This window comes from Panthera pardus, unplaced genomic scaffold (genome assembly GCF_024362965.1).
Source record: "Panthera pardus isolate Hobbes unplaced genomic scaffold, ASM2436296v1 HiC_scaffold_7, whole genome shotgun sequence".
In the NCBI taxonomy this organism is placed as follows: Eukaryota; Metazoa; Chordata; class Mammalia; order Carnivora; family Felidae; genus Panthera; species Panthera pardus.
Genome location: NW_026527002.1, coordinates 40,263,217 through 40,272,973, shown reverse-complemented (window position 1 = coordinate 40,272,973; position 9,757 = coordinate 40,263,217). Strand labels below are relative to the sequence as shown.

The following is a 9,757-nucleotide window of genomic DNA, read 5'->3' as shown; positions in this document are numbered from 1 at the left end:
AGACAGACACAAAAGAGTATGTGTTATATGATTCCATTTATATGCATTTCTAGAATAGGCAACACTAACCTATGGTGGTGGAAGTCAGAACAACAGTTACATGGGGAAGGATTAACTGGAAAGGGGCTAGAGGGAATTTTCTGCAATGGAAGAGTTGTGTTTCTTTATTGGAGTTGTGGTCACCAAATCTCAAACTATACATTTAAAAACTGTGTAGTGTATTGAATGTAAACTATATGTTTTTTAAGTACTAATTATCTACTGGACTCTGAAGTTAAATATAATCTACTACTGTAGAAAGCACCTAAAAAATCTTACTATGATTAAAAAGCAACGCAGGCATTCAGAAAGCAGATATGAAGCTTTAATTCACTGTGGGCATTTCTCTGACCAATATTATAAACTTTACACGTCTTCATACAGATACATCTTTTATAAGACACAGGTTTTTTTACCAAGTACTGTGAAACATACCACCATTCCACTTAGTTAAGGGCGTATTATAAATATAATGAGCCACTGATTAAATATAAATACAGAGGTTGATATGTGTTAGAAAGTTTCCATAATAAAAAAAAAGTTTAAGAAAGGCTAAACTATGAAAGTTCACGTGTTTTTTTTTACTTTAAATATCACATCACAGTGACAGCCAATTACAATAAAATTACAACTGCTTTTAGATGATAGTACATTCGGATATCTAACATCCAGTTATTTTCATTTCCACACTGCATTTTCATTTCTAAAGAGTAGACCAACTTTTAGACTGCAGACCAAGTTTCTTGTGCAAGAAATAAGAATCACTATCTTGATTGTGACCACTGGAAACTAAATTTATACATACTGTACTAAATAGAGACGAGACTATTAAGTATATAATATGGAACTCTTCAGTAGCGGTGTTCAAGAGAAATTCAAATAGTAGCCTGAAAATGGTGTTTTTTTTTCTTAATGTTTATTTTTGAGAGGGGGGGGGGGAGGGGCAGAGAGAGAGGGAGGCACAGAGTCCAAAGCAGGCTCCACACTGTCAGCACAGGGCCCGATGCAGGACTCGAACCCATTAACTGCGAGATCATAACCTGAGCTGAAGCCAGACGCTTAACCTACTGAGCCACCCAGGTGCCCCTGAAAATAGGTTTTCATTGCTACAGCAGTCTACATATATTTCATTAAAAAGATGACATCTCTGTCAAAACATTTAGAAATAAATATATGGTAGAGCCTTCCCTTTTCCAAGATGCTGCCTGGAAGAAAAGTTCCAAGCTGAATTAAGGGGGAAAGATGGGGGAAAAAAAAAAACCCTCAGAAAATAAACATTATACGATGCTCTGAACTACAATCTTCCTGAGTCTGTTTTTCAACTGGAACAAGTTTTAGTCAGTTCTACATTGCTTTAGTGTCCACAATCCAGAGGGAGTCCTTGAACAACCAGTTCATATTCTACAGAAATCAGAAGGACTCCTAAACACCCCTCAACTAATTACACGAGGGAAAGCTGATCATGAGTTGTATTAAAATCTATGTGAATATCAAACATAGTCATAGCCATTCTTTTACCAGTGATGCTAGAATAAGTGATGAAAATATATGCACAGCTGTACACAGATCACCATTAAATACAGGAACAAATGCCATTGATGCATATTAAAAAGCTCCCCAAAAGCCAATCTGAATGTTTATTTTCATTTATTTTGATACAGCATTAGAAGGGACTGCATATAATTACAGGGACTGCTGCAAACAACACTTGATGCTACTAAGTGTTCTATTAAGCATCAGGCATGCACAACAGTTACCTTTGAAAATTTCTCACGTATATATCTTAAATTCCTATTTATAAGCTACAACATGTTTAAAGCATTTAGTGATTTTTAAACCAAATATTTTAACTGACCTATGTCTACATGGAGAAAAACAAAAACTCCCTCCCTGGTCTCAATAACCAAAAGTAATATTAAATCTTACTCCCCAATTTGATATTTAAACTTAATTCCAAAAAGTGGGGAACATTCTTATCACGACTAAACTGGAAGGATGATCTCCTGAACAGTCTACCCACCACACACAGCATGCTAAGCCTGTGGGGATTACGAGATAAGCATGATGTGCTTGGTGGCTACAGATGACAATAACTGAACAGTCTCTTCTTTTTTTTCTGGATCTTTTTATTTCAAACTAAATGAAGTCATTTCATCAATACAAACTAAAAAAATAATTCTTTTTTCTTCATTTAACATCAATCTAAGAGTGGACCAAACTAAAAACACTGTCTTCAAGCATGTGGCAAAGCAGAAAAAGTTTCAATTACATTAGGTAACCAGGGGTGGTGAAGGGAGTAGTTTGTTTTTCCATTTAAGAAGCATTCCAGTCAAATAATCACAAACACTTACAAATTCAGACTGCTTGGTTCTCAGTCATTTATGGCTTAAGTACTGGATTTGAAAACCACTTCAGGCTAAAATAAATTTATATGAATAATGCATAGATTGTATATCTAGGAAATCATGCAATAAATAAACATTCTCATGTACATTGGAATCTTAGTGACGAGAAGGGTCTGCAGGTGTGAACAGAATGTTTCTTCCCTTTTACGAAGAGAATACGCCCAGCAAGATCCTGGCTTTTGGCCTATTCAAGATCCTACTTGCCAGGTCATCTTGATTTTCTCAGATCGATAAAAGAAGCCAATGTCATGAGACATTTGCAACAAGGAACGAACTCGCCTCAATCACAGGTGCCGTGAGGTCCGAGCTAGGCAGAATGAGACTCTCGTGATCCTGCCACCCTGCCGCAAAGTCAATTTGGAGGACTTGACCAGCTAGAGTATCAATGGGTAAATGTTTAGTGACCTACTGGAAACCCTTATTATATTGGTATCTTTCACAAATCTATCTGCCCCTTAAATCTATTTCATTTGAAAATTGCCAGGCTAAGACCCACCCACTATTCCTGGTTTTGATATGCCCCTACAACATGAGAATTGAACTGAACCACGATGATTGTTATGTCGTCTCTGTACATCCGAGCAAGCTCCTCAGGAAGACTGAGCATTTTGGAGAGGCGCTCGTGGTCTACAGCTCCAAACTCGTTGTTGCCCACCGCGTGACGAATGAGATGGGTTGCTGCATTCTGATCCTCGAATACCGAGGACATCTTGGCTCTCCTTTCTGTTAAAAGGCCATGCATCTGTCCTAGAGTCACCTTGTAGCCGCCAACAGCTATTGGCTGTTGGTGATGCATGCCCGTCAGGTACTCACCCACAATCCTAACCACATCCTGCCTATGCATCGTCTCCCACAACCCATCAGTAGCCAACACCAGAAACTTATCCTGTGGCCTTAATCGGTGATAAGTCACCTCTGGCTCAGCAGTGAGATAAGGAGGTGTATAATAATTAGGAGGGATAAACTTGGTATATTCATTGTCATTCAACTGGTCTGGGCCTGATTCTATCACTCTCTTTTGAAGGTCAATGCTCCATTTGAACTTTACGTCTCCAAAAGCCCTAAAAGGCATCAGCAAGCCAAGCAGCCGATCCTGTTTCACCACGCTCTTGGCCTCATTCTTTGGGTGCTCCAATTTCAGCCGTTCCAGTTCTCTTTCATTCTGAGCATTGTGGTCATTTGAGAGAGTGACTGCCGACCAAGAGCCGTCCTCTTCCTGCACACCCAGCATGGCTCTGCTATCGCCGGTATTGGCCACGTGAAGGTCGACGCCATCTACATGGGCCACACAAGCAGTGGCCCCAGAAAATGCCACTCGAAGCACCAAGTAATTGAGAAAAGAATTGGGATCACCGACTTGAGCCTCCAAAGAGATGTCATTGTCGAGCCTCTTGAAAGCATTAATTAAAGCCTCCTTCACATCAATATCAGTAGACTCCCCGGTGTTGAGGTCTATAAGTTCTTGCCAGTAAGTCCTTAAGCTGTTGAAATACAATTTGGACGCCTCCTTACTGAAGTAATCATTGGGGTGCTTGTGCCACTGGAGAATGGGCAGCAGTGCCCGGCCACTCTCGACTGCATTTTCAATCTCTAGCAAAGTCTCATGGGGCAACAAGGAGACGGCAATGTAATAAAAGAGTCTCTCACTGACTGCCTGGGAACAAGCACAGCCGGCATGGCCGTCAAAAACCCCCAAGAGCATCCCTCTGGTCTGCAAGCAAGTAGCTGCACTTCTCCGGTCCTCGATGGGTGCATTTGCAGGCAGCTGATTGCTGTCAAATCCAAGGACGGAACTGACATTTTTGCCATCGAATTCTGGCACTTTGAAGCTGTATTCGTTGGCTTTCAGGATGCTATTGACCTGTGGGGGTGTGAGGTAAAATCTCTGCGGCGTGGAGGCGTATCTCCTTCCCTGGGTGTTGTACTGCCACCAGCTCTCCTTCGGCCTGCAAAAGGTGGCATAGGCCGGGTGGGGTGCGTATCGCAGGCGACTCTGAGGAACGTAAGGCGACGAACAGCAGAGGTGTTTGTGGTGGCAGTAACACGCGGTGCCATAGATTCTGCTCAGTTCACAGTTACGGATCAGAGGGAAAAACAGTTGAGTTGGTGCTGGCATGGCATCAGAGAACAGCGGCAGGCTGGCACTTCTGACGGGGATTCCTAGACAGCAATTATACAGACACACACAGAGAGAAGAGTTATATTTCAGATCACTTCATCCGTTTCTGCTTTGAGAACAAATATTTAGCAGGTGAATCTACACGCTAAGCCCTGCGCCAGAAAGCAGTGTATTTTATACACCTCTCCTGTACTACTTCCACAGGGTATATTCTGCTAAGCCCAATTCTTAATCACTTATGGAGCCAAGACTAGAGTCTAGCTTTACTTCTCTCTTTTCCTCGTATTTCCTTCTGCAGCACAGACTGTGCAGAACATACAACAGATCTGGCTGGAAAAAAGCTGAGGAGACGAAGATTATATAACATTATGCAGTGGCAGTCTACCTGGCCAACCACTCTTCTCCCTCCCTATCCTTAAAAAGGCCCTGGATCTCCCATGACGAAAATCCCGTTTCCAGATTTGTGGTCAATGGTAACATTTGATTACACGATTACCACCAAAATGGTGTCAGAATACATCCCCGACATATGAATTCTCATGAATTCTTTAGTAAGTTATATGCACACACTACCAAATTAATATTATGTTCATATATAGTATGAACATATATATGCAGCAGATATAGGGGAAAAAATTACATGATGAATAAAAAGAGAAATGCCAGTGTTCCTTTCCTGCGCCTCAGTGGACGGTCTTGCAAACTACGCTTCTCTAGACCACTGCGCCAATTTGGTGAGCTCAGGGACATAGGTCTGCCACCAACTTGCCAAATAATCCTAGAAATGTGAGCTTACCTCTTTGGGCCTCACTTCCCTAGGTTGTAAGTGAACACACAGAAGCAGATGCTATCGAAGGCCTCTTCTGGGTCTCTATGCCTTTATGAGTGTTTGTTGCAGTGAGGCTTTGAAATCAAATGCAGGTTTCATTTATTTGTTGTTTAATCACTGTACGCTTTGTGATAAAAATAAGTTTAAGTACGCTAGTAGCTCTAAGGCTTTGTTAGTAATGTAAATGGTCTCAGGTCTGTAATTTAATTTACTTGCTAGCATTTTCCCCTGCTAATCAGCCAGAAGGGAAAGCTACAGAAATACTATTCTCATTCATTATGGATTGAGGTAGAATTCAATCCCTAGAAAAATATTTTCTCTTACATTTAAAATAAAAGTATGTATTTGCCTTAAGGAAGCAATAAAGAATAGTGAAATAATAGTCTAACAGTCTAAGGTTTGTATAGAAAAGGTGCACATATTAATCCAAATAAAAATCACTGACACTATGTGACACTGAAAATATTTTGCTGGACATTTATCTAGAAAATTTATTGAATGTGCATCATTAATCCAGATAATTTATGCAAGGGAAAAAACTTTCTTCCTTCTAACATTTATTTCCCCTGAATTGTTGAGGTATTGCTTCAAATAACTCATTTGGCCTATAAAGAAATAGACTTTAGAATTAAATAAGGAAACAAATGCAGTAAACAAAAAATAATACAGAAAACAAAACCATGTGGGTTTTAATGTCAGCAATTCCTTCTTAAGGTTGAACCCATTAAGGAAAAAAAATTTACAAATATCACAGATTGTTAGCTATATATTACATTATTTTCAGGTACCCTCTTTTGAAGAGTAATTGGAGAAGTGATAAGTGGGATGTGTGAGAGCAGAGAAAACCAAACACCGAATAATAACTTATTCTTGTTTGCTTCTGTAATGAGCACTGCATAAGCTGGGCATACAGAACCCCTTTTACAAGTGATAGAAAGCACCATTATTTTAAATGCACTATTTCAGAAGGGATTTGTTTTAAAAACCGAAGACAAGATTATACAACAGAAGGCAATGATTAGAATTTTGGAAAGAAGATCAATAACTAAATAAGCATTCTGAAATGCCATAATGAAAAACAGAAATTCCAGATGAACAGGAATCTATCAAGACTAACCATATAAATCTCTGCACTTCAAACTAAATACCTGAAAGTCATCCAAAGGTTAAGGGTACATGATTGAGCCAGGAGATGTGCTCAAATGTTGTGCCACATGACTCCGGCTTCCAGACATAAACCGTACCTTGTTAGATTTGCATGCAGAAAGCACATTAACTCATTTCATGCTTTGTATAAAGATTTTCTATTATTAAAAATATAAACAGATGACCATTTTAAGAGAAATTTTCTCCATAATTTTATTATTTTTTTAAGATCTTATTTTTAAGTAATCTCTACACTCAGCCTGGGGCTTGAACTCACAACCCCGAGATCGAGAGTCACTTGCTGCACCGACTGAGCCAGCCAGGCACCCCTCTCCATAACTTTAGATAAGTTTGTATTTGTGCTTACTTTAAAACTTAAGACTTTTATAGGAAGAAGAAATGTTTGCTTCTGTATGGAATGCAGACCAAATCAAAGTACTACTTTGTGCGTGTGTATGTGTATGTGTTTGCAAGGGGGGTTTGATAGATGAGCAGCAGGATTACGTTGTATGTCTAACCAAGGAATAACAAGTCCAAGAAATCTGCACTTTCCTTAAATTCCTCCGTTTTGACAATTTTTCTGCTTTTGTAGTTGATTGCAAAATGAATGAAATATTGTGGCAAAAGAACTGATTCATGCAGCAGATGCTTTGAATAATATATAAAATCAAAGAGCAAGCACTCAAATACTCAGATAACATACTACATTTTTTCCTTCAAGGCGAAAGTTCTTGAGATTAAAAAAAAAAAAAAAGCAGAGTGGATTTTATCAATTGTACCTTTCAGTTTTTCAGGAGCTTAGCATATGGACTGAGAATGTATCCCAATACCCCAACTCCCAGCATACCTTCAAAAGACAAATTCTTAGAGAATATGGAATTCATGAAAACCCTGCTCTGTGATTCATGAGTGTTGTATCATCACCAGTACACATGACATAGTCTCTCCATCAGACCAGATATCCTCACAAACCAAAGTACTTGCAAATGCTTTTTCAAACCGTAAGTGAGCATTCAAAAACTCTGAGTATCTTTCTGAATATCCTGTGATTCAACAACAACAAAACCCCATGAGATCAAAACTTTTGCTGACAAACTCACTGAACTAATGAAGTAGAAAGCTCTTGATTAGGCAATTAAGAACAGCAACAAGGTACAGTGTTGGTAAACTGGAGGACTGTCATATTTTCAAGTGGTTTCTGACCACAATTTCACTGAAAAGTTCCTATCCCTGATCCACGTTATATGCAGTATCTTAGTCCTAGGCAAATTTGACCCATTTTGCCAATGACTAGTAAGAAAAGATGCACTGCAACCCGAAACAGGAGAGAGACCCATCCATTCTTACTGATGGGCTCGACAGAGCCTGTGCCAAGAAACGATTCTACTTCATTCAATAAACCCACGGACCATATTAATTAGAAAATGCTGTTATACTGCACCGACTCCGGAGCTCTTTAGCTTTCAAAGCTTTTGGTGTAAATGAAGAAAAAAAAAAAGCTATACTCGTCATTCAACGTGTCAGAACCTCAGTTTATGTAATCCAATTGCATTAAACACCCTGTATAAAGACTTCACAATTTTTCAGCATTTTCTGGAAATGCTAGCCATTTCACAGCTCCTGTTATCTCTACATGAATGAAGAAACCGGCTTCCCTCCGAAGACACGACGCCCCAAGCCAGCACTTGTTTGATTAGTTTCCTTTGTCCCTACCTGAAAGCTGCACTAAGGTATCAAAGCTATCCGGGTCCAGGACGCCTTTGTTCCCTTTTTCTATCTACCTCACCCCTAATTCCACGGCGACCCAGCTAAAACCATCCACACACAAAATCAGTCACCATCCTTTCTGGGTACCCAACGCAGGTAGTTAAGTGAATACCTACCAATTCGTCTGGGCCCGGGACACACACACATTCTCCTGTCATCACAACACGGAGCCGACAACATCCACAACCCGCGCGGACAGCAGCAGCGACAGCAGCACCGGCCCATTGAAAGCAAGGCAGAGATGCTCATTAGAGGAGGCGGCGGCGGGGGAGGCGGGCACGGAGGAGGGGCGAGCTCTCGCTCCAGCCCCGTGTGTGGGGCAGGGAGGGGGGAAAAGGATGGAGCAGGGAGAAAGGGGTGGGGAGATAGAAGGAAACCAAACAAACAAACCCACCCCACTGGAGAGGCAGGAACGGAGCCCGAGGCGGCGGGGACTCAGCCGCGAGCAGAGGCGCGCCCCGGGACCGGTCCCTCCATCCAGCCCGGGCGCGGAGCCCACCGGCCCCCGGCATCCTCCGCCCGCTGCCCACCCCGCCCGGCCCACGCAGCGCCGGCTTCGGTCCAGAAGCCTAAGGCAGGGGTCGGCCCGCGGCAGGCTGCCGTGGGATCACCCCAGACTCCGGGGTGCGTACGGGGGACCCTCAGGCAGAGACGCCACACAGCTGGCGCCGCACCTCCTCGGAGCTCGCACTCGCGTTAGGTTCTCCACGGCGTCCCCAGCGCTGACAGCGGCGGCGGCCGGCCCGCCCCCCACCCAGAGCCCGCGGCGGCCCCTCGGCGCCGCCACGCCCGCCCGTAGCCCCGACGCCCCCGCGCGCACCTAGCGCTCCGGGGCTCGTCCCTCCTCCGCCCGGGCCACCGCTCGCCAACCCTCTGCACGCCCGCGGCCGTCGCTCCCCACGCGTGCCGGGCAACCTCCTCACAACTTTGGGCGCGTAGAGGAGGATTCCGGACTGGGCGGCTCGGGCATGGGGCAGGGAAGGGAATACGAACCGGGCACACAGGGGAGGAGTCGCTTCTTCCCGACGAGGAAGCGGCCGCAGCAGTAGCGGCACCGCCAAGCGCTCCCTCCAAGCTGCCCGGCGTAACTCCCTGGAGTGCAGCCCCTGGCCCCCAGCTGGCCCACTCCCTGCCCCGCCGGGCCGCCACCCTGCCCCGCCCGAACGTCCGGGCCGAAGCACTTCCCGCCTCCCGATTGGCTGCGCCCGGGAGAGTGGGCGGGGAGGAGAAGTGAGGGCCAGGCCTGAGTCGAGGAGGGGGGGCGGAAGAGCCGCGCGCTCCCAGCCAGCTTTGTGACGTCATGGGGGTCAGACAATCCCTTCCATTCCGAGCGAGCGGCTCATTGGTTCCACTGGCACGCCTCACGTGACCGCGCCCGGTAGCTGGGTGGAAGGTGGGGCTTCGTGGCGCAAGGGAGCTGCGACCGGCTGGGCGGGGCGGCTTTGAAACGGC

At 44.0% G+C, this 9,757-nt stretch overlaps 1 protein-coding gene across 7 annotated transcripts; it reads right to left on the bottom strand.

The window, feature by feature from the left end:
- Positions 1 to 350: 350 nt before the first annotated feature.
- Positions 351 to 9,484, bottom strand: PDP1 (pyruvate dehydrogenase phosphatase catalytic subunit 1). 7 transcript variants are annotated; one of them, XM_019453468.2, is made up of 3 exons: positions 9,299 to 9,404; positions 8,422 to 8,456; positions 351 to 4,604 (listed from the first exon to the last, which is right to left on the bottom strand). In XM_019453468.2, the coding sequence occupies exons 2-3, from the start codon at positions 8,450 to 8,452 to the stop codon at positions 2,944 to 2,946; spliced, it is 1,692 nt and encodes a 563-aa protein (XP_019309013.1). In that variant the 5' UTR covers positions 8,453 to 8,456; positions 9,299 to 9,404; the 3' UTR covers positions 351 to 2,943. The 7 variants fall into 7 exon arrangements, with proteins under 7 accessions (XP_019309013.1, XP_019309016.1, XP_019309015.1 ...); XM_019453471.2 differs by lacking the exon at positions 9,299 to 9,404 and adding an exon at positions 9,126 to 9,143; XM_019453470.2 differs by lacking the exon at positions 9,299 to 9,404 and adding an exon at positions 8,980 to 9,037.
- Positions 9,485 to 9,757: the final 273 nt, after the last annotated feature.